The sequence below is a fragment of the Leptodactylus fuscus genome, chromosome 6, assembly GCF_031893055.1.
Source record: "Leptodactylus fuscus isolate aLepFus1 chromosome 6, aLepFus1.hap2, whole genome shotgun sequence".
In the NCBI taxonomy this organism is placed as follows: Eukaryota; Metazoa; Chordata; class Amphibia; order Anura; family Leptodactylidae; genus Leptodactylus; species Leptodactylus fuscus.
The window spans coordinates 165,297,772-165,323,261 of NC_134270.1; the positions used below are offsets into that span (position 1 = coordinate 165,297,772).

The window sequence follows — 25,490 nt, forward strand, 5'->3', positions numbered from 1 at the left end:
AATGATCTACAAATGGTGTAGAGCAGGGGTGATAAGTAGAGATGAGCGAACACTAAAATGTCCAAGGTTCGAAATCCGATTCGAACAGCCGCACACTGTTTGGCTATTTGAACGGATTTCGAACCCCATTAGGGGGTAGGCAAAATTCGATACAATTATACTTACCAAGTCCACGAGTGACGGTCGGGCTGGATTCCCCTTGAAGTCTTCTCCCGGCGCAGCGCCCCCGCAGCGTCTTCCGGCTGGAATTCACTCTACCTAGGCATCGGGGCCTAGGCAGAGCCGACTGCGCATGCGCGGTCGGCTCTGCCCGGCCCGAAGCCTGAGCAGAGCCGACTGCGCATGCGAGGGCATGCCCGTGCATGCGCAGTCGGCTCTGCCTAGGCCGGATGCCTAGGCAGAGTGAATTCCAGCCGGAAGACGCCGCGGGGACGCTGCATGGAGAAGACTTCTAAAGGTAAGAGAAGAACCAGCGTTGATTGGCAGAATGTATAGCATTCTGCCAATCAACGCTGGTTCTGCATCGAACCTTGAACTTCGAACAGCTAGTAGTGTTCGATCGAGTACGAGTATTTCGAATACCGTAGTATTCGATTGAACACCTACTTGATCGAACACTACTCGCTCATCTCTAGTGATAAGGATTGGGCATATGGTTTTAAGCATGCCCGATCAGGGACATTAAGCTAGTACCAGAGGTGTCTGACAGCAACTTTGTCCCCTCTCCCCATTTGGAAACTTTGCATAATTACTTGAAAGTGGTTCACCCTTCCTTGGTTACTTCTTTCTATACATAACTAGTTGTGTATCTGAGGTTTAGGGATTAGAATGAAGGCAACTCGTGTATCTAATTGCACGCCCTGCACTGCCATCACACACATTGCAGTCCAAGATCTCCATTAATCTTTCCAGATTGAGGGCAGATTATCCAGAGCTGGCGTGAATTATCCATTAATCCCCATATTAGTTTTTCTCAGGCCCTTCCTATCCTTTAAAGGGGAGATACAGCGAACAAAAAAGAGACTTAAAAGTTCGGTATAGTCAAATCAGCAAGTAGGTTCAGGTGCCCCGATCCCATTTCATTACTGAAAATCTCATCTATGGGGGATTTATGACAACAGAGCTTCCTATTCCACATCTTTTAGGATAATTGATATTAAAATCAATTGTCACTCCCAGCATAATAGACATTCTAAGTAATATAGAAGCATTGCTCTACTTCATCCACTAGGGGTGCTGTCTGTGATTCCGGTGAAGGGTCATGGGTTGGTTTTCCTCTGATCAATATTTTAATGACTTTTTAAGTGCTAGAAGATGAATGAGATTTATTGGCTTCCCTTTAAACATTAACTTGATGTTTGCCAAAGAAAGTTCTATGGATAAGTGAAGTTTTGTGAGAATTTCTGCACACTTATCATTAAAAAATGGACAAGACTTTTCATTCAGTTGTGAGAAAAAAGTTCAGTTCTGTTTTTTTCCAACTCGTGGACCACGGTACAAAGATATTATTCCTTATATTTATTTTTACTGAATCAGAGTTTTTTTTGAAAAATTTGTCGAAGCCAATTTGGCTAAAGTTTAGGGGCTGTCCAATTGGTCATTCGCCAAAAGTTCTCAAAACCAGATAATATCCCTGCTAACCTGCATACCCGGTGTAATATTTGTGTCATATACTCTAGGGATACATCAGAGCAGAGTCTGTCAATGACTTGCTACTATATCATTGCTCCACGCAAAGGAAACAACTCCATGGCCAATACAACTCTGTATATTATACCGTATTTTTCGGACTATAAGACGCACCTAGGTTTTAGAGGAGGAAAATAGTGAAAAAAAATTTTGAAGCAAAAAATGGTAAAATATTTAATATATGGGGGTTGTAGTTTTGCAACAGCTGCAAGGCCACATTGACAGGTGACCCTGCAGCTGTACGGGGATGTATAGAGCGTTTTTTTTTTTTGCGGGGCCAGATGTACTTTTTAGTTATACCATTTTGGGGAATGTCTATTGCTTAGATCACCTTGTATTGAAAAAAAAAACGGCGGTTTAGCACTTGTGATTTTTACGTTCACCGTACAGGAAAACTATGAGTAGACCGGGCATTTTCGGACAAAGGGATACCTAATGTGTATGTGTTTGACATATGATTTTCTACTTTTATATGTATTCTAGGGAAAGGAGGTGATTTAGAACTTTTATTTATTTCATTTTTTTATTATATATTTTTAAAGCTTTTTTTTTTTTTTTTTTTTTTTACTATTTTATTCCCCCCCAGGGGCTTGAACCTGCGGTCACTTGATTGCAAGTCCCATAGACGGCAATACAACTGCCGCTGCTGGCTTCATGCAGGGCAGAGGAGCGTAGCGATGTCTCAGGCCCCGGCGTCTATCCCTTGCCGGCATTCGCCTCTCTATTACAGCGGATGCCGGGCGGCCACATTCGGACTACAAGACGCACCCTTCTTTTCCCCCCAAATTTGGGGATAAAAAAGTGCGTCTTATAGTCCGAAAATAGTCCTATATGTTGTTTTATTTATGATGTACTGGCTTTGAGTTACATAGTGATTTCTTCTCCATTCACATCCAGAGCTGCATCTACAAGTACTATACTGACCAGTGTCCTCTCCTCCTCTCTCCACAGCCATGGGTAGGGTGACTGTCCTGCAGTTTTGGGCCTTCCTGGCCTTCCTTTGTGGTGAGTACACAAACTAATTGTTAATCAATATCTGTCGGCCAATAATAAATCTGTATGTCAAATATTAGTCTAGGTCTCGGACCTCCTTCTGTCCACACATACACCCCCCTCCCCCTTCATAAAGGAACAGTGGCCACTCTATTATATCTACAGATAAAGGCCGATCCCACATGCCAATAAACTATTAACATTATTCCATTCATATAACACCTATTAGACCATGGTACTGTCTATAACGCTGCCCGTACTATAGTGCAACCATTACATTACCAATAGTATACAATCTATATAACTACCTACAATGCATCATCTAACACCACCTACACAATATACCATTTATATCACTACCTATACAATAGCCAGCCAATCCAGATCCCAATCGCGATCGTGAAATTTGCTCGATTGCCGTTCAGAATCTGAACTTTTCCGATCCCGATTGCTCAAACCTAGTCAATGCTTCTCTATGGGAAAAGTCACTTTTAGGGTTGAGCCAATCTTGAGATAACCTCCGACCTCGATCCCGCTGGAAAAGATCGGGATCGGAATTCCAATCGTGATTGTGAAATTTGCTCGATCACCGATCAGAATCCAATCTTTTCCAATTCCGATCGCTCGACCCTACTACCTATACAATATACAATTTATATCACCACCTATACAATATAGCATCTATATTACCTCTTATGTAATATACCACCTACAATACACCGTTTAAATCTCTACCTATACGATATATCATCCACAATATTGCATGTACAATAGTGCCATCTTTAACACTGCCTGCACAATATACCCTCTATAACACTGCTGTACAATAGTACAATCTATAGCACTACCCATACAATATATATATATATATATATATATATATATATATATATATCTTCCTATACAATATACCCTCTATAAGGTCTTGTTCACATGAGCGTTCAGTCTGCATGAGGACTCCCCTGAACTGAATACCAAACACTACTGCAAGTGGTGTGCCAGTGAAAGCACACGGACCCCATAGACTATAATGGGGTCCGTGTGCTTGCCACCAGATCTCCGCAGGGAACATGCGGACAGTAAAGTAGTTCACAATCTACTTTCCTGTCCGCATGATTTGTGCGGGCAGTGTGCAGCAAGCACATGGACCCCATTATAGTCTAAGGGGTCCATGTGCTTTCACTGCACAGCGCTTGCAGTTGCAAGGGTATAATTACTTATACAATAGTGGTATCTATAATACTGCCTATACAATAGTACCATTCATTTCTCTACATATATAATAGTATTACCTTTAATACTGCAATACAGTAACACCATTCATATCTCTAGCATACAATATTAACACTACCGATACAACTGCACGATCCATATCCATGTAAATACACTAGCACCATCTATACTACCATCCTTACCACTACTTATAACTGCTTATACCACTATAACAATGACAATACTATACGACCGTCTATATGCCAGCCATGTCACTCCTCTTACTCCATCATGATGAAGTTCTCTGATCAGGTCTATGGCTCCGGGTCTATGTATACATTACTGTATTCAGTAGATTTATGTTTTGAGCTGAAGGGATTTCCAGGGAAAGGATCTGATAATCCTCTATGGTAAGGTATTGTCTTTGGCTACGGCTCATTGCGTTTAGTTAATGAAGCAGAACGCAACGTGAGACTCTTATCATCGGCTCCATTGAAGTTTTAAGTGAAAGTTTACTCAGCGAGTTACAGATAATTATTCCTTGTAGTTTATGCTTCAGATGTTCCTTTAACATGCGCAGACGTATTGTCTACATAGCTGAAATCTCTTGTCTTCTTCTGCTCTCTAGTCACTGAGTCATAATCGATGTCACCACCATTTGTCACTTAACTTTGTAGATAATTACATGGCAAGTCTTCCTCTAGACAGAAATACATCCCCTGAATTTATATTGTTGCATACTTTCCATTCTTACTAAGCAGGAGTAACCCTAAAAGCAGTGACGGGTAGGGCCACCCGAGTACCAGAGGATACTCCAGTGGACCCAGGTTGTAGCACAAAAATTGTCCAGCAGAAGACACCTACATGTGAAAGGTACTATGGTCTATTTCCTTGTTTGCGGGTGGCCCAAGGAACCTCAGTCCAACCTTGCGTAGTAGAGGTCCCATTGGAACTTTACAAATTGACCTAGGACACATGTATTGAGAACTTTATTTGTAAGTCATTTTTTTTTTTACTTAGAGTCTGCGTTGCCTCAATCTGTGCCAAATTTTTAAAATGATGCACAATCGGGAGAATTTGTTACGACTGGTGCTGTTCAAGTCCACAACTAGTGCAGGATGCGCCCAGTTCCACTTTGGTCTTCACCCTCTTTCATAAAGAGTGTCGAGCAGGTGCAGAAACTTTGGTGCCGTGCCACGAAGAGGCGCCATATTTACATCTATCTACGCCACAAAGCTGGCATAGATGGCTTAACAAATTTGATAGTTTGATAAATTTGGAGTACCAAATTTTGGAAAGTCACTTCACGTTTCTGGCCACCCCACTACAGAAGTAGGATTGGGACAATGTTTGCAACTTTAGAAAAAGTAGCATTTGGTAAATCTGGTGCACATCAGCTTTATCGTAACCTCAAATAATTTCCAAAAATGGTGTCAACAGAGGAGAAATGTAAATTTTTTGAAAAATTAAACCATTGCATACTCCTATGTTGCAACTTTTTAATATGCAGGGACAAATAAATGGCTTAGGATAAATGTCCCCCAATGTACGTAGATAAGCCATCTATTAATACAAAATCTATTATCGACCCTACAGAGCCATTATACTGTCACCGGTGCCCACTGTGATCCCTCATATAGACTCCAGGTCAGCTCAGAGGAGCTCGCGAGAACTGTAAGATTGACTACTCCAATCTCACCTTTCTGGGCACCTAGAAATGTATGACTCCTAGAGATGAGTGAATAGTATTCGAAACTAGAGTTTCGAGTACCTCGCTCCCATAGGAGTGCATGGGCGCGGCCGTTCAGCAAGGGGTTAAGCGCCGGCCGGCAGCGTTGTCCGCTTAACCCCTTGCCATACGGCCGCGCCCATGCATTCCTATGGGAGCGAGGTATTTGAAACTCTAGTTTCGAATACTATTCGCTCATCTCTAATGACTTGGACTGAGTTTTCTTGGTGATACAGAGGGTTAATAGGCTATTAGTAGAGTTAGGCTTTAAGAACTAACCCTATGTAAAGAGTAGATAACATAGTTGGCCAAATATTAGATTGGAGGCCAATGTTATCGTCGGTTACATTGTCGCATAACAAACATGTAGATAATGTAGGCAATTTATGTTTTACCTTAGGCAAAGAATGTTCAGGTTGGGTGCAATACAGGTTATTCTAATAGAGTAAATATACAACAACAACAAGGGTTAAGGAAGGACAAGGCTTCAAGCAAACATAAATATTTCTAAGTTGCGACTAATATAAGCTTGCCAAAAATAGCTAAAAATAGCCAAAATTTTCTAGAAGGAAAGTACGGATCTGGGTCCATTGGTGGAATTTCCTATCGATGGGCCATCATTAAGAAAGTCATCTTTTTTGCTGTTGACCTTTCTCTTGTAGTAAATACAAGGGTTGGAGAATGAAAATGTCTTCTTTCTCTCTAAATGAAGACTCCATTCATCTTCAAAATAGGCTAAGGCTGTCAAAAAAATCAATTCAATGCGTTCCAACCCCAATTCAAGGGCTTTGTTAGAATGTCTGAAGATCTTGGTCTTGTGTTGAGATTCTATGTATTAGTTGGACTTGTTGTAGTATCTATTATCTATTTAATATATCCTTGAGGTTGGTTTAACCCATCACAAAGCCTTCAGAGCAGCGCTCTACCGAAGGCAATACAGAATGCCCCAATGCAAAATATATAACAGGGCTCTCTACATACTGGTGGCCCATGTAGCAGAAGATCCTTGAAGAAGCCATAATGTCCCCACATACATACAGAAAACGCAAAGTCAACTATTTTATGGGTATGAAGTTGTCAGGGGAGGTTGGAGGAAAGAGGGATCAGACATCTTGAGCTGTAGCATTCTTGATCATTTGCTTTCGTGGGAGAGAAGCTACTACCAGAGGGGTTCGGCCATGGTTAACTCCTTTCCCTATTGAGAACTCCTACGCACTTGGGAAGAATTGTTATTAGTTGAACGACCAGCCGGTCAACAACTATGACTAGCCGTAGGCCTAGGTGTGACTATTCTACCCCTGTAGCTATGTATCTGTCATCAAGATGAGAAAATCTTGGTCATGCAGGCGATCTATCATACTTGGATTGCTCTTAGTAGGTGTCTAGCCTTAGTAGGTATGATCGGACCCTGAATTGTTTCGCAATACCAGTTTTGCAACATTGATGGTGGATAAACTATAAGACCTGCTATGTGCAGCTTTGTCAGTTCATTGTGTGAGTGATTGAAATCTCTAGTTATACATGATCTTGTATGATATATAGCTTTAAGTGACCAGGAATTTAACTTATCTCATGTTGTGTTAGTATAATCTGGACGCCCTTCATTCCTCTGTGTATATGAATACATTATTTTTAACTGCCCTTCTATATTCTTAGCCTGTGTACTCAGGGTTGTCCATCGACGTGAAATCCCTTTGGTAAACCAAACGGAACATTAAGCCCAAGCTTAAATTGTATTTACTATACCAGTTCCCTCCAAACATATTGCACTAATACCCCCCGCAGATTGTTGGCCATGTATTTGGTAATTACTAGAGATGAGCAAACAGCGTTCGATCGAGTACATGTTCGATCGGATATCAGGCTGTTCGAGATGTTCGATTCCAGTCGAACACCAGGTGGCAAACTGACTAAAAATTCGATTCCCCTCCCACCTTCCCATGCACTTTTTTTGCACCAATAACTGCGCAGGGGAGGTGGGACAGGATCTACGACAATGGAGGCATCGACAAAAAATCGGAAAAAGTAATTGGCTGGCTAATTCAGGTGACCTCCAATTTATACAAATAGTGGATTTAATATCCGGTTCATATGAGACTGTGAACTATGTGACTGTGAGACAGGGATAGATGTACAGGCAGGGTTAGCTAGGGATTACCTTTATTTAGGGGGGAATGTTACTCACCCAGCTCTTTGGGGCTCTATCTGGTCGGGATCCCTGTCAGCTTGCGATATGCTCGAGCTGACTTTTTCCCATAGGAATGCATTGATCAGTGTTGATTGGTTGAATGCCATACAGAGTACAGTATTCGGCCAATCAACGCTGGTTCTGCCGGAGGCTTGTCTGTGAGGAGGCGGAATCTAAGATTGGACCAGAATGGAGACTGCTGTGGACCGATCTTAGACTCCACCTCCTCCGGCAGAACCAGCGTTGATTGGCCGAATGCTGTACTCTGTATGGCATTCGACCAATCAACGTTGATCAATGCATTCCTATACTGAGATGTAGCAGTGCTGGCCATACGCTCACCCCGGCTACACTGGAGATGCAGCCGAGCTGAGTGCCCGGCCAGCACTGCTACACCGCTGAACCCTGTTGCACACTCAACTCTGCTGCATCAGAGATGTTCTGAACCCTGTTGCACACTCAACTCTGCTGCATCAGAGATGTTCTGAACCCTGCTGCACACTCAGCTCTGCTGCATCAGAGATGTAGCAGAGCTGAGTGTGCACTGAACCCTGCTAAACACTCAGCTCTGCTGCATCAGAGATGTGTCAAGAAGAAAAAAATGTGTTTTAATGGTAGAATCCCTTTAAATTACATATGGGTCAATACAATACATATGGAAGGGTCTAAAGGTTGGGGATCATCGAGCTACAGAAAATTCTCACAAATCACGCCCTTTTCTCCACGTCAGCTATGTTGATTAAGAATTTTTCTATAATTTGTATTTTCTGCTCTTTTCATAGGAACGTGTTCAGCTGGTCCAGTAGGCAAGGAGTTTGTTACTGCCTTTATGCAGAACTATCAGATAAGTTACAGCGCTGCTCAATTCCAGGTCTTCATCACTGGGTACAATCCTTCCACCACTGTTACAATATGGATGAACAAGTCCAGCTTTAAACAGGTCTTGACGGTGAATGAGAGACAATCACTTTCTGTCTCGATTCCAGCAAATGCAGAGTTACCTGGTACAACTAAATCGTGCAATGTGATTGGCATCAAAGCTGATAAACCCGTCTCGGTTCTTTCCCTCAATTACAAGTCCCAAAGTGCTGATACTAGCATTGTGTATCCCATTGAAGACCTTGGTAAGGACTACTATGTGGTGACACCTTTAAATGGTCCTTCTGATGCGTTTAAAGAGATCTCTGTGATCAGTTATGAAGAACCTACCAATGTTGACATCCTCTTGACTGGAGAAGTTTCTTATCAAGAGAAGACCTATGCAGCTGGTAGTAAGCTCACTGTCCTGCTTGAACCATACAATGCCCTTCAGCTCCTCAGTAAAGATGACTTATCTGGCTCACATATAATGTCTCAGAAAGCAGTGGCGGTATTATGTGGTCACTCATGTACATGGAAGAACACCAAGTGCAACCACGTGTATGAGCAGCTATTACCTGTTTCCAGCTGGGGAACCAGTTTCATCATTCCTCCAATATCAGTGCAGCTTAAACCTGATATTGTATATGTTGTGGCTGCCGAGAACACAAAAATTGAATATCAAATTAGTGCCAAGAAGTCAAGCCAGACCTTAAATGCAGGTCAAGTAGTTCAGTTGGAAATCCCTGTCAGTACCCCCATCTATCTCACTGCCAGTGCTGGAATCCAAGTAATCTACTACTGTACTGGTTGGCAGGACAGGTCTTTAACACAATTTGATCCTATTCTTATGACGATCCCTCCAGTGAGCAGCTTCTGTTCCTCTTACTACATATATGGTCAGCAAGAATTTGAAAACTATGGCGCCATAGTCGCCAAGAAGACAGACATCTCAAAAGTCACCCAGAATAAAGTTCCAATTGCAGACCTGACATGGAATGACATTCCCGGGACAGATTATTCCTGGGCAACTCAGAAATTAGGAAAAGGATTCAGTTTCCAACTTGTAGAGAATCCATCTTCACCTTTCATGTTGTTGTCCTATGGGTTTGTGAAACTGAACAGCTACGGATCCCCCGCCATATGTATTAATGGTGAGTTTCTCAATTCTTTTGATGGGGAGGGGCTGCTTTCATTATCTGTTTTTTTCTAGATTAATCAATTGTTCTGTTCTTCAGTCAACTCAGGTCCATCTTGTAGCACGGTAAAATGCAGAGCTAAAGAGAAATGCCAGATGTCTAATGGGAAGCCAATATGCGTGCCAGACTCTGAAGCCTACTGCCATGCAGTTGGTGATCCTCACTACCGTACCTTTGATGGACGCTTTTATGACTTCCAAGGAACTTGCACATACACCGTTGCCAAGTCCTGTGGCAGTGACAGCAGCCTCCCAGCTTTTAACATTGAAGCTAAGAATGAAAATCGGGGAAGTACTCGTGTGGCTTATGTCAGTTATGTCAATGTACAAGTCTATGAGTATTCCATATCCCTAGTGAGATATGAGTATGGATCTGTGAGGGTAAGTTCTTCTATGTGTAATTCTAATGCTATTTATTTCATGGCTGAAAGACATAAAATTAAAGACATTCATTTTACAACTCTTTAGGTCAACAACCAACGTCAACGTCTCCCTATGAACCTGAATGATGGTCAAGTCCGCTTGTATCAATCTGGTGGCTCTGTCGTAATTGAAACCGACTTTACCTTAAAGGTTTACTATGACTGGAACTCCATCCTAAAAACATCCATCTCCAGTAGCTACTTCAACAGTGTTTGTGGTTTATGTGGAAACTACAATGGAAACCCTTCAGATGACCTCATGACTCCAGCTGGTACTCAAGCTCCTAACTTACCTGACTTTGGCAAAAGTTGGAAGGTTGAAGATGGTGACAGGTTCTGCTGGCACAACTGTAATGGGGAATGCAAGACATGTCCTCTTGAAACTCAACGAGCCTACTCGAGTGAACAAAGCTGTGGCTTGATCTCAAAGCTAGATGGTCCATTCAGTCAGTGCCACTCCACCATAGATCCCAAAACATACGTCGATAACTGTGTATACGATCTGTGCATGAATGGTGGCTCCAAGCAGATCCTGTGCCAGAGCTTGAAAACCTATGCTGATGCCTGCCAAAGAAACAAGGCCACACTTTTAGAATGGCGTCAGCTTTCTGGTTGTCGTAAGTAACTAAATTTATTCTTCTGCCTATACATGTGTGCAATTAATGAAGCTAAGAGAATTGTATGAGATTTTGTTTAAAGACCACTACCACTGTCCATGGCCATTGCCTGGCAGTGTGATTTCAGAAAGAGAGTCATCCTTGTCCAATGGCTGTTTCCGTCGTTGATAGACAAGAAGTAGCACTACCTTTGTCCATGGGCTGTTGACATTTTAGAAAAGAGTGCCACCCTTGCCAATAGGCCGTGTCTACAATTGATATTCCAGAAGGAATGCCAGACATGTTCATGAGCTACATTAGATGTTGAAAGAAGAACATCCTTTTTTGTGGATTGCATCTAGTGCTGATAATCCAGATACTCAAATCCAGATAATCTAGATAATCAAGTAGAAACAACCTTATCCATGGACTATTCATTATAGAAAGAGCACCATCCTTGCCCATTGGCTGTTTCTATTAGTGATAGACCAGAAATAGCAACATTCTAGATAGAAGAGCTGTTGATACTATATTCCAGAAGAAGCATTACTCCCCTCCATGGGCTAATTTAGAAAGAGTGCTACCTTTGTCCATGGACTCTCACTTACATCTAGAAGATCAAAGTAGAACTTTCATCAAATCTAATCTAATAATTTCTTCTTAACTAGAATTCCAACAATAACTAAAATAATACACTGAAAATTGTACAATATATTTGTATTAATTTGGAAATGTTATTTCCTCAGCAATGCAGTGTCCTGCGAACAGCGAGTACAAGCTATGTGCCCAAGCATGCCCAGCCACCTGCAATGATGATGCAACACCTTCCATATGTTCTCAATCCTGTGTGGAGTCATGTCAATGTCAAACTGGCTATGTCCTTGATGAAAGCAAATGCATACCCAAGTCTGGCTGTGGATGTATCTACCAAGGCAAATTATACTCTCCCAATGAAAAGTTCTGGGGTGACAATAAATGTGAGAAGCAATGTGTCTGCAACCCTTCCACCAAGAAAGTTGAGTGCAAAGCCACCAAGTGTAAGTCTTCCGAGCAATGTGCCGTTGTAAATGGGATCCAGAATTGTTACCCTCTATCTTATAGCACCTGCTCAGCATCAGGAGATCCCCACTACATCACCTTTGATGGTGTTAGATATGATTTCCAGGGCACCTGTATCTACCAGTTTGCAGGACTTTGCAAAAAGTCAGAGGACTTGGTGGACTTCCAGGTCAACGTGCAAAATGACAATAGAGGAAGCAAAGTTGTGTCCTATGTCTCAGCAGTCCAAGTCAAGGTCTGTGATTTTGACATAGTCATAAACAGGAAATATAAGGACAAGATTTTGGTGAGTTTCATTGTCATAAGTTTCCAAAGTAGACACTGTTGTTCATGTTTTATATATTATGATTGAGTTTTTTCTAATATTATGATATGGTTTTCTCTTTCCAGCTTAATGGAGTCCTAACTAACCTCCCTTTCATTGTTGAACATGGCAAACTCTCAATCTACAAACAAGGTTATTCTGCCATTGTGCAGACAAGCTTTGGTCTACGTGTTACTTATGACTGGGAAAGTCGGGTTGCCGTCACCCTTCCTAGTACCTATGCTGGAGCGGTCTGTGGTCTTTGTGGTAACTATGATAATAACAAGAATAATGATTTTCTCATGAAAAATAACCAGTTGACCACCAAGCCAACCCTCTTCGGAAACAGCTGGAAGGTGCAACATGTACCTGGTTGTTATGAAGACGACAAGGGAGATTGCTCAAGGTTAGCAGAACTTGAACTCCGCCACCTAAACAACAAAGAAGGATGCGGAATCATTAAAGATAAGAGTGGACCCTTCCGTGAGTGCCATGCCAAGATAGATCCAGAGGGGCACTTCAAGAGCTGTGTATATGATGCTTGCTTCTATGAAGGTAGACAAGATATACTTTGCAAGATTATAGCCAGCTATGCCACCTTATGTCAGGAGGCTGGAGTTACCATATACCCATGGAGAACCTCAAAGTTCTGCAGTAAGTAAAACTAAGACTATGTATATCACATTAACTTTCTATTTTATAAGTGTTTATGGAATATTTTCGTAGAATTTTAACCTTCATGATCTTTTCCACTATAGGTCCAGTTTGTCCAAAGAACAGCCACTATGAAGTATGTGCCTCAGGCTGCGCTCCAACATGTCTTTCACTCTCTCCTCCATTGGGATGTAAACCCGGGTGCTCTGAGGGATGCGATTGTGATGATGGATTCATCCTGAGTGGTGGAGATTGCGTTCCCATCGCCCAATGTGGCTGCAGATACAACGATAAATATTACAAGAGTGGTGAAGTATTTTACCCCAGTGGCTTATGCAACCAGCAGTGTGTATGTACAGCCAGTGGGGTTGTCGAATGTAAATCATTCAGCTGTGGACCCAATGAAGAGTGCAAAGTAATCGATGGAGTCCAGAAATGCCAACCAGTTGGTTCTGCAGATTGCTCTGCTGCAGGTGATCCTCACTACTCATCATTCGATGGTTTGACCTTTGACTTCCAAGGCACCTGCACCTATACTCTCGCTAAAACCATCACAAAGAAGGACAATTTGGTACCCTTTGCCATCAATGTTAAAAACGAGAAGTGGGGCGATGGAACAGTTGCAGTCACAAAACTGGTCTCCTTTGAAGTTTATGGATACAACCTCATTCTTGAGTATGAAGTTCGAGGCAAAGTTTTGGTAAGTGATGTGTCATGTCTGCAAGGCAAATGATTATTGCAGCTCCATTTAATGTTAATGGGACTTATGAAAACAGTTGAGTCAGGTACTCAACTATCTCCATCAGTCCCATTGACTTTAAATGACGTTGCACGATACATACTCTACCACCACAGTATTCCAAGTTCTCCTCATTACAGTTGTGCTGTGCTAAGGGACAGGGGGCCAAAAATACCCATTCAAGTGATCAGTGGGGTTCCAAGCTGTGGAGCCCTCAGGGACCAGACGTTTCTAACCTGTGGTCAGATAATAAATGTCCATTGTGGGAAAACACCTTTAAAGTAAAAGATTCTACCAGAAGCTTCTCTGGTGTTAATAAAGACTTGTCAAAGACGATTCACTTATATATATGTTCAATTTCCCCACACAGGTTAATGGAGTTTACTTTAACCTTCCCGTAAACTTGGAAGATGGAAAGATCCGCATTTACCAGCACGGAATTAGAGTCATTATCGATACAGACTTTGGTGTTCGGGTCAATTACGATCTTGTCTACCATGTCATAGTCACAGTTCCTGGTAACTATAAGGAGCAGTTGGGCGGCCTGTGTGGTAACTACAACGGTGATAGAAAAGATGACTTCCAGCTACCTGACAGGTCAGTGACCACAGATGCCGTTAAATTTGGAGGCTCTTGGAAAGTCCAGATTCCCGGTGTCGTTTGTGATGATGGTTGTGGTGGCAGTGGAAATGCTTGTCCAGTATGTGATCAAAAGAAGCAAGACATCTTCAGGACCGATAACTATTGTGGATTCTTGAAGAAGACTGGTGGTCCACTCAGTGCCTGCTATGCAACAATTAACCCTGATACCTACTTCAACAACTGCATCTATGACTTGTGTGCCGGTGCCGGTGATGGAAGCATTCTGTGCCATAGTATTCATAGCTACGTGGCCGCTTGCCAAGCAGCTGGGGTGACTGTCCAACCATGGAGGACTGATGCCTTCTGCCGTAAGTCTATTCATTTGTAGAATTATTGAAACTCTTTAGCACAAAATTAGGTCAATTAATAAAGTTTAAATATTGGAAATGGGTTTCCAAAAATGTGGGTTTCTTTCGACAATAGAATTGTATACTGACACAGTATTGTCCCAGAACTTTTATGTACCTGTGCACTATCTCACCCTAGTCTTCACAATATTTCCCTTTAATCAGCAATTTGAGCTTTTTTTTATTTCTAGTTGTACTTATTATAATTATATACTAATTATACTATACTAATTATAATTTTACTAACGTTTTACCTGCAGCATTGAAGTGTCCACCTAACAGCCAATACAAAGCGTGTGCCGATGTCTGCTCTGTGACATGCGCTGGTGTCACCGATCCTGCTAAGTGTCCTGAAACTTGTTCTGAGGGCTGTGAGTGCAACGATGGCTTCTTCTTTGATGGAACTGGCTGTGTGTCCATGGATCAGTGCGGCTGCTTTGAAGATGGAAGATACTACCCGGTGAGTAGGACAATTTTGGCACCAGCACTCAAAGGTTTTACCCCAATCGATAGCCGAAGAGTAAATTTATCTCATCTATGGTGCACTTATGGAAAAAGTATGTATATCAGCTTTGTGTCCAATCGCCAAAATTTAAACATTACCATTTGACGACCAATTATTGCCAAAATTGAACAAGATGCAACTTGAAACTCTAGGTCACCAATATCCAATCTATATACAACACCCCCCACCACCACCATACACAACTACCATGCGCCATGTATACTAATTGTGTTGTCTTATGTGCCAAGTGGACTTTTGAATATCCTAAGTACCGTAGCCCATTTGTAAAAGTTTTACCTAACCCCATATAGAAACCCATCAGACATTTCTGACAAACATTTTGGATTAAAAAAAAATTACAAACTTTGATCCTCCATATAATTTTCACCTTTGGAATGCTCTACATATACAATGCCATTCATATGTTCACTCGATGTTCTGTTCTGTTTCAACAGCCCAATGTAAAAGTGTTATCCAATGACTGTAAACAAGCGTGTACCTGTAGCCCAATGGGTGGTCTTATCTGTGAGGACACCGGGTGTGCGGCCGATGAGATTTGCCAGGTTAAAAATGGTGTTGTGGCTTGTATTAACAAAGGTAAATTTTTATGAATTTTTATTAATTTTTATTAATTTTTCTGTCATCAGCTTGGACCCCTACAGTTACTGTACCAGGTGTTCATAGTGCTTTATGTTACGTGCCCCAAATTTTTTGGAAGTGTTAGAGATTTTTTTGTGTTTAGAAATTGTCTGATAGTTCCAGTGATTATATATCCTATGTTTATCTAGTGATGTTGCATATAAATCTCTCCTATAACCTTTCCTTAACCAATTACAGATCCATGCAAGTCTGTGAAATGTAGGGACAAAGAAACTTGTAAGATACAAAATGGAAACCCAGTCTGCATCCCAGATTTCTCAGGCACCTGCTGGGGATGGGGTGACCCCCATTATCACACTTTCGATGGATTCAACTATGACTTCCAAGGAACCTGCACATATATCCTGACTAAATATGGAGGTGGAGATGACGGACTGGTACCATTTACAATTGAAGAGAAGAATGATAATCGAGGAACCCAGGCCGTAGCGTACGTCAGAACAGTCACCATCTATGTATATGGATACAAGATTGCCATAATGAAGGGTGAATTTGGCAAAGTTAGGGTAAGTTTGGAGGATTTCTTAAGTAAGATATATAAAGGGTTATTTAATCTCTGAATACTGATCCTGAGTTACATCCTGTATTATACTCCAGAGCTGCGCTCACTATTCTGCTGGTGCAGTCACTGTGTACATACATTACATTACTTATCCTGTACTGATCCTGAGTTATATCCTGTATTATACTCCAGAGCTGTGCTCACTATTCTGCTGGTACAGTCACTGTGTACATACATTACATTACTTATTCTGTACTGATCCTGAGTTACATCCTGTATTATACTCCAGAGCTGCACTCACTATTCTGCTGGTGCAGTCACTGTGTACATACATTACATTACTTATCCTGTACTGATCCTGAGTTACATCCTGTATTATACTCCAGAGCTGCACTCACTATTCTGCTGGTGCAGTCACTGTGTACATACATTACATTACTTATCCTGTACTGATCCTGAGTTACATCCTGTATTATACTCCAGCACTGCACTCACTATTCTGCTGGTACAGTCACTGTGTACATACATTACATTACTGCATTATACTTCATACTCTATGGAGTAATGGTGCACATAATTTTTCCAGCACCATATTAGTGTACAGAAAAAGCATGGACTGATATGGGTTACAGCTCTAAAGTCTGTAGAACAGTGAATGCATTTTTTGAGTGTAATACAGCCTCTAACTGCAAGTTATATTTTCACATGATATTGTATTATAAACTTGATTTTTTAATTCACACCCAACCAGGTCAATGATGTCATTACCAATCTACCAGTTACATTATTAAATGGGAAGATTTCAGCCAGGATCAGTGGTGCTAATGCTCTGGTACAGACAGACTTTGGCCTTCAGGTGACCTATGAATATAACTGGTATGTGGTGGTCACACTCCCCAGCAGCTACTATGGCCTTACACAAGGTCTTTGTGGAAACTTCAACCAAAATATCAATGATGAGCGGATCACTGCAGACAACAAAGCAGTCACCTCCATCATAGACTGGGCCAAGAGTTGGAAAGTCAACGATAGAGATCCCTTCTGCTTTGACTACTGTCCTGGTCTCAACTGTCCAACTTGTGATGATGCTAAGAAGAGCCTGTATGGAGATGACAAGAGATGTGGTCTTATTAGCAAAGTTGCAGATGGGCCATTCAGAGAGTGTCATGCCAAAGTCAACCCAGACAATTTCTTCGATAGTTGCCTGTACGATGTCTGCATTAATGGTGGTGCTAACCAATTCCTGTGCCAAGCCCTGAATGTCTATGCCAGCACCTGCAGGAAACAAGGAGTCAAAATATATGATTGGAGAACACCAACAGGATGTGGTAAGTGTAGAACTTAAAGGTATTTAAGACTACGTAATGTAAACTAGTGATGGAACAGGTATGGATGGCTCAGTGGTTAACACTGTCGCCTTGTTTCACTGGGGTCTTGGGTTCGTATTTGACCAAGGGCAACATCTTCATGGAATTTGCATGTTCTTCACATGTTTTGTGGGTTTCTTCCCACATACCAAAAATATATTGATAGGTAATTTTGGCTCCACATACAAAAAGCCTAACCCTCGGGGTGTAAGGGGGTCAGTGCCTGTGTGGTAGCTGCTAACTCCATCATAATACTCAATGCCTTGAGTCCCCATGAAAAAAGAACATTACAAATATTTGTCCTTAATTTGTGATATGGTCAAGAGAAACTTATGGAATAAGCATTTTTCCTAAAATGTAATGGAATTGCTATTTGAGCAATTTCTGAATTTGCAGCAGATAACTGAAAGGACCACCAAACACCAAGTAAACAAGCTAACAATAATCCTACATCTGTGAAGTCTAAGACAACCCCTATTTATTTATCAGAGTCCACTGCAAGGTCCACTTGCAACCCTAGTATAAAATGCCAGAAAACAAGTGCACACGCAGGTTAAAACAGACCAGAAACACTATTGTGCACAAGAGAGTAATAGCTAGGGAATAGCCAAAGTGGGAGCAGAGGAATATCAAAAGTTCAGGTCACACTAAAGTCCATGAGGTCACAAATAAAGCCAAATGAGATCAATGGAAAACAGGACTGCAAGTAAGACCTGAGAACAGAGAGCCTACAATACTAATGCAATCACAGGCGCCTGATCGAGGAGAATACCCCGCTTCAGCCTTGGATTGGATGCTGAAGTTTGGCTCTTTATCTCAAATCCTGAAAGGCTGAACTGACCAAGCCAAAGTTTGAATGGTAGGAGTAGCAACTTTAAAGCAATAGCCATGTGGCAAATGCAGATGTCGTAGAGAATGATGGTTGCTGGATGGAGGGGTAGTAGAATATATATGTGGACTCCTAACAGGGGCACAACTGTAGTGTATCTCTTTGTGCGTGTCTATGAGACTACATGGTGGGAGAGAGGAGCAGAGGGGAATGCAGCTGTTAAAGGAGTTATCCTAATTCTAACTTGGGGCTCCTGTATATCACCTGTACCAAGACAGCACTGCTGTACCTACACTCTCCACTACAGCTTCTAAGATGAATGTACAGTGTAGCCCATGGTGTGTAAATATTACCAAGAGATGGACTGCCTTCATACAGGTGATCTACTGGGGTCCCTTGTGTCAGAGGTGTCGGCTTTTGCTCACTTTCTAGACCTCCCTCTTCTAGAGAGTAAATCTGGACCAATGTCTGTGCAATTGTGGTCAACCAAATAGAAAAGTACAAAAACTGATATGGGTGTTAATTCTCTTTATTAACTTGAAATGTGTCTCAATGTTACTTTACAGTCTTGCCATGTCCAGCAAATAGTCATTATGAGTTCTGTGGAAACGCCTGCCCGGCTACCTGTACTGATCGCACTGCACCATCAAAGTGCATTGACGCTTGTGTGGAGACCTGCCAGTGTAATGATGGCTTTGTCCTCAGTGGTGACAAATGCGTTCCCGTATCAGGTTGTGGCTGCACTTACAATGGTGCCTACTACCAACCTAACCAAGAATTCTGGGAAGATGACAACTGCCGTAGACTTTGCAAATGTGATCCAAGTGTTGGCATGGTGGTCTGCAAGGATACTAAATGTAAAGACAGTGAAAGATGCTTGATATCTAATGGAGTGAGAAGTTGTCAACCCATCAGCTTCGTCACATGTACAGGCTCTGGAGATCCCCACTACACAACTTTTGATGGCAAAAGATTTGACTTCATGGGTACCTGCATATACCAACTTGTTGGTGTGACTTCGAACGACCCATCAATACCTCGTTTTAAGGTCAACGTCCAGAATAACAACCGTGGTGGCAACAAAGCCGTGTCTTACACCAAAGTGGTTACCATGGAGGTCTACGATATGGTTTTGACTCTTAGCATGGACTACACGCGTCGTATTTTGGTAAGTATGGGGTCAGTTAAAATCAATTGTATGTGGGCTGACCATATAGGAAACACATGGAATAGTCCAGATGCTTAGAACTAAAGTTTGGCTTCGTGTTTATTTTTTAGGTCGATGGAGTGGTTACTTCTCTTCCATTCTACTACCAATCTAACAAAGTTGCAGCTTACATCAGTGGCAGCCAAGGTATCATTCAGACAGATTTTGATGTCACCGTGACATATGACTGGAACAGCTATGTATCAGTTAAAATGCCCAGCACCTATATGAATTCTGTGGGTGGTTTGTGTGGCAATTATAACAAAAATCCCAATGATGACTTTAATATGAAGGATGGCAAACCAGCTGCAAATGCTGTTCAGTTTGGTAACAGCTGGAAAGTGGGTGATGTTCCTGGCTGTTCTCCAGAGTGTACTGGAAGTTGCCCTGTATGTTCTGAAGCCCAAAAACAACAGTACAAGACTGAGAAATTCTGCGGGCTGATCAACAAACCCAGTGGGCCATTCAGTCAGTGTTACTCAGTTGTGGACCCAATTCCATACCTTAACGATTGTGTTTTTGATGCCTGTCAATACAAAGGACACCCATCATCCTTCTGTAACGCCATTGGTCTCTATGTGGCAGCTTGCCAGGCAGCTGGTGTCAAATTACAGGAATGGAGATCCCCATCATTCTGTAGTAAGTTCTTTGTTTATATCATTACATTTTTTTGTCTTTTGTACATAGAAAATATATATTTTTGACACACTGCTCTTGGTAGTGATAATGACCTCCATTGACTTTCCTTCTAGGTCCATCATGCCCACCAAACAGTCACTATGAATTGTGTGGAAACTCCTGTCCTGTCACTTGTCATGGGTTGTCTTCACCAACTGGTTGCAACTCTCCCTGTAAGGAAGCTTGCTACTGTGACAATGGATATATCATGAGTGGTCACAAATGTGTTCCTATTGCCAAGTGTGGTTGTGTATATCAAGATAAATATTATCAGGCAAATGAAATCTTCTATCCTAAGGGTCAATGCAATGAGAAGTGCCAGTGTGGTACTGATGGCATTGTCAGGTGTAAATCAGAAGCCTGTGGACCTGAAGAGGAATGCAAATTGGTCAATGGAGTTTGGGGATGTCAAGCCAAGGAATGTGGAAGATGTGAGGCTTCTGGAGATCCACACTACATCTCTTTTGATGGTCTCAGATTTGACTTCCAAGGTACTTGCACATACATTTTGTCAAAGGTTGTCGATGATGATTCTCGTCTGGTGAAGTTCTCTATCGCTGTTGAGAATGAAAGTTACGGAAACGGTAAAGTTGCTGTGACGAGGCTCGTGGTGGTGACTGTCTACGGTTACACAATAGCTATTGAAAGAAACATGAGATCAAAGGTCAAGGTCAGTATCATTGTTTACAAACAAGTACCTTGACACATTCATGGTTTCATTCTGGAACAATGTCTTCAATCTGGTTTTCTTTATGTTAGGTGGATGGAGAACTGATCAATCTTCCACTGGTGATAGATGATGACAATATCATGGTGAACCAAGAAGGAGGCAATGTGGTCTTGCAGACAGACTTTGGTCTGAAGGTTCTTTATGATACCATTTACCATGTCGTCGTTAGTGTTCCAAGCAATTACCGTGGCAAGTTAGGTGGCCTCTGTGGCAACTTCAATGGTAACAAAAATGATGAATTCCAGCTTCCCAGCTCACAGGTTGTCAAGAATGTAAATGAGTTTGGGTTGTCCTGGAAGGTTAACATTGCCGGAGCTAAGTGCAGTGATGGTTGTAGTGAGGGAGAATGTCCAGTATGTTCAGATGCCAAGCTTCAGCCATTCAAAGCCACATCCTCTTGTGGTATGATCACAAACCCATCTGGGCCATTTAAAGCATGTCATTCCAAGATCAGCCCAGATGAATATTTCAACTTCTGCATCTACGACTCCTGTGCTACTGATGGAAAGGACGACATTGTATGCAAGAGTCTTCAGGCCTATGCAGCCGCTTGTCACGCTCTTGGGGTTACTATTGCTACTTGGAGAACCCCAGCATTCTGTCGTAAGTATAAAGTTGACCTTTATCCTGTTTTGGGGTCTATTGTTTCTAAGTGGCTCCTTCTATCATGCTTAATGGTCTAAATTATGTTATTGTTTCTTGTAGCCATGTCCTGTCCAACCAACAGTCACTATGAACTTTGTACCAGAACTTGCGAACAAACTTGCTCTGGACTCACAGCACCAATGAAGTGTACAGACAAATGCTTTGAAGGCTGTGAATGTAACGCTGGATTTGTGCTGGATGGAGAGCAATGTGTCACAGCAGACAAATGTGGATGTGCATTCAATGGAAAATACCTGAGCGTGAGTGTTACCATTCTATAAAATAATTTAGAGTTAGATTAATTTTATATTATCGTAACTACATAATCGTAACTATGTTAACTACAGATGCTAGAAGGTTAAAGGGGCCCTTTTTTTCCTTATAAAGATCTATGGATGCTTGAGCTAAAAAAAATGCAGTTGCTCTCTTAAAGGGATTGTCTCAAAATGACCTATTTGGGTAAAAGGATATAATAAAGAGTGGTCACTACTTAATAAATTCACTTGTAGAGATGCCCTGTAAGAGTAATGTCTATTCTGGGAGACCAGTAATATCCATGTATTAGATGGACAGTGATTAAGGGTGGGTTAACACCTGCGCTCGGTCTCCACTTTCAGGTTTCCGTCTTCTGCCAAGAAAAACTGGACAGGAGACAGAAACCCGGTATTCAGTTTTCAAACCCATTCACTTGACTTAACTTTTCCAGTTGTAGGTTGTCATTCCACCAATAATTAACAAAAATTTCTTCTTCTGTTCCATAAACAATGAATTGACCATTGTTTATGCTGCTCCACCACTAGAACCCTCTTTCTCATCATTGGTGGGAGTCCTAGCAGTGAGACTCCCAATGATATAGCATTTTTTTGGATACCATCTTAATTGCCAAAGAGTTTTCGACTAGTGTTGATTCGAATACCTCACTCCCATAGGAATGAATGGGAGCGGGCGAACTGCAAGGGGTTAAGCACCGGCCACTCCCATTCATTCCTATGGAGCGAGGTATTTGAAACTATAGTTTCAAATACTATTTTCTCATCTCTATTTGTGACTGTACTACTACTATTGTCATGCAACATGATAATATTTTCTTTTATTATTTAGGATGGCGAGTCCTTTATCACAGCAGACTGTACAAGACAATGTAAGTGCCAGGCTGGAGGTGTTACCTGTACTGCAGTAAAATGTAGTGACAAGGAAAAATGTGGTCTAGTCAATGGAGTCCGTGGTTGCTACAAGGTGGAAGGAGAATGCTCAGTGAGCCCTCAAAAGATGGTAACTTTTGATGGCCTCACAGGAGGACCTATTGGAAATGGCCCTGTAGAAGTGGCATCTCTGTGTGATGAAAAGGCCACCTCATGGTTCCGAGTTATTGCGGATATCCAGAGTTGTGGAAAGACTGCAGCATCAGTGGCCAGACTTCATGTATTCCTTGGCAGTTCCCTGGTGACCATCTCGAAAGATAAGGAAGTATGGGTAAGTAATATGTGTGAAGGTAGTACTGGATCTATATTTACACAAAAATATTGTAAATCATGTAAAAACTTATGATGTCATTTGTGTAGGTAAATGGGCGCTTGGACAATCTTCCTGTGGCCTCTGGCATTCTGTCAGCTAATGCTGGAGACAACACAGTTTTTATCCAGATTTCCACTGACTTGAAGATTGAGTTGACCACCAGTGGTAACCTTGTTCTCCGTGTCTCTGAAAAATTATCTGAGGTTATTTGTGGAGCTTGTGGAAACTTTAATGGAAACACTGCTGATGACCTCAAGTCTCCAGGAGGAAAACTGGCCTCTGATTTTCTACAGCTCATAGCATCCTGGAGAGCTCGGGATTTAAGTTGGTGAGTGAATTTAATGTACATATTCAAGTCAAGCCTTTACTCGTAGAGCATGCACTGGGCTATATTTTTAGACAACGTTCATGGGAAGTGTTGCCACTGTTGGACAACCCCTATGTAGGGCATATGGTCATCACAAAAAGAGTCTTCCCAGAGACTACAAAGATCAGCTTTCGCACTCATCACAACCATGTAGTAAGTTGTATATAACACTGCAGTTCCCCTTGTGGCTTCCAATAGCACAGCTGTTCACTAGAGGTTGTAGCCAATGAACTAATGGAGACCAACTAAGCTATTGGGTATGATGTATATGAGAAGGCTGTTCCGGTTGGGGCGACATTTTATCAAATTTTGAAAATTCCTGAGCTACCCTACCAGAATGTAATACGATCAAATACGGTAATTGTTAGTGCCAGGCGAACTGGGGTAGAAGACTGATGGCGCACGTGCCCAGTACTAGTAAGACCACTACTTGCAGCCTTTTGGTTCCTAATAAAACTTGTACCATGTATAAGTCCTCAGAAGAAAGAAATTATCAAACCATAAAGGACAAAAAATATTCTAAACCATTATTTAGCAATTTACTAGTTATTAGAGATGAGCGAACACTAAAATGTCCGAGGTTCGAACTGTTCGAATGGATTTCGAACCCCATTATAGTCTATGGGGTAAAATGCTCGTTTCAGGGGTACGCAAAATTCGATAAAATTATACTTACCAAGTCCACAAGTGACGGTCGGGCTGGATTCTCCTTGAAGTCTTCTGCCAGCGCAGCGCCCCCACGGCATGTTCCGGCTGGAATTCACTCTGCCTAGGCATCGGGGCCTAGGCAGAGCTGACTGCACATGCGCGGTCGGCTCTGCCCGGCCCAAAGCCTGAGCAGAGCCGACTGCGCATGCTCTGTTGGCTCTGCCTAGGCCGGATGCCTAGGCAGAGTGAATTCCAGCCGGAAGACGCCGCGGGGACGATGCACAGAGAAGACTTCTAAAGGTAAGAGAAGAACCAGCGTTAATTGGCAGAATGTATAGCATTCTGCCAATCAACGCTGGTTCTGCATCGAACCTTAAACTTCGAACAGCTAGTAGTGTTCGATCGAGTTTGAGTATTTCGAATCGAACACCTACTCGATCGAACACTACTCGCTCATCTCTACTAGTTATGTCTATTTCTGGGAACAATAAATGACAACCAGTATGGCTGCCATTATAGAGGTCGGCAGCCAGCAAATCCAGTCCTGGTTCTGTAATATACATTTTGCACATTTTGCTCATTCAATTATTCATGTTATGTATTTTTTTCTATTTTAGTAATGCATAAAAGCAATGGAGAATCCCAGAAAGTTCTGGAAACAGATGCAGATTTGATGAAGGATCATGATGCACATCATAATGTTGACAATTGCTAATTTTCAATACATGGAATACAGAACTGCCAAACTACTATATATACATTGTTACTGAAGACTGTTAAACTGGAATAATTGGACTATTTGCAAAACAAGGGCAACAAGGGAAAAATGTTGTCAACATATCAATACCCTAAGATACATATGTATATATTGGAAAAGTTTTGGATGAGTAAAGGTCCATGCCTTATAAAGTGTCTATCTTAAAAGTAATTCCAATGTTTTATAAAGGTCAATAAAGTTTTAGCTTTCAATTTATACTGTTGTATCAATTCTATACTTGTCATTGTGATTCACAAGTCCAAGCAAAAACTGGATTAGTACATAGCAACCCGTCTGGATCCATAGGTCATAGTTTTGACAGATAGTTAATAGGTTAAAAGTTGGTGAGCAAAGAAGTTGGAGGGTGGGCCCTCAGAATTATTTTATCAGGTGGTCCCTAGAAACCTTAGACTGACCTGATCATTTTAATGAACGAATGAAAGCCAAATA

General features: G+C 41.8%; 1 protein-coding gene across 1 annotated transcript; it reads left to right on the forward strand.

Annotated features, from left to right (window-relative positions):
- Positions 1 to 2,642: 2,642 nt before the first annotated feature.
- Positions 2,643 to 24,998, forward strand: LOC142210123 (IgGFc-binding protein-like). The gene is made up of 20 exons (XM_075279150.1): positions 2,643 to 2,694; positions 8,594 to 9,823; positions 9,908 to 10,248; positions 10,336 to 10,906; positions 11,632 to 12,230; positions 12,335 to 12,902; positions 13,007 to 13,602; positions 14,012 to 14,591; positions 14,891 to 15,090; positions 15,591 to 15,732; positions 15,973 to 16,301; positions 17,049 to 17,625; positions 19,060 to 19,661; positions 19,772 to 20,339; positions 20,453 to 21,048; positions 21,138 to 21,711; positions 21,814 to 22,013; positions 22,855 to 23,226; positions 23,316 to 23,592; positions 24,901 to 24,998. The coding sequence occupies exons 1-20, from the start codon at positions 2,643 to 2,645 to the stop codon at positions 24,996 to 24,998; spliced, it is 9,072 nt and encodes a 3,023-aa protein (XP_075135251.1).
- The last annotated feature ends 492 nt before the right edge of the window (positions 24,999 to 25,490 follow it).

What these genes read in the sequence shown, in the direction of transcription:
- LOC142210123 (XM_075279150.1), top strand. Translation starts at nt 2,643, where the DNA reads ATGGGTAGGGTGACTGTCCTGCAGTTTTGGGCCTTCCTGGCCTTCCTT. An exon ending in CCCCGCCATATGTATTAATG is followed by an intron (nt 9,824 to 9,907) that starts GTGAGTTTCTCA and finishes TCTGTTCTTCAG; the next exon opens with TCAACTCAGGTCCATCTTGT. An exon ending in ATGAGTATGGATCTGTGAGG is followed by an intron (nt 10,249 to 10,335) that starts GTAAGTTCTTCT and finishes ACAACTCTTTAG; the next exon opens with GTCAACAACCAACGTCAACG.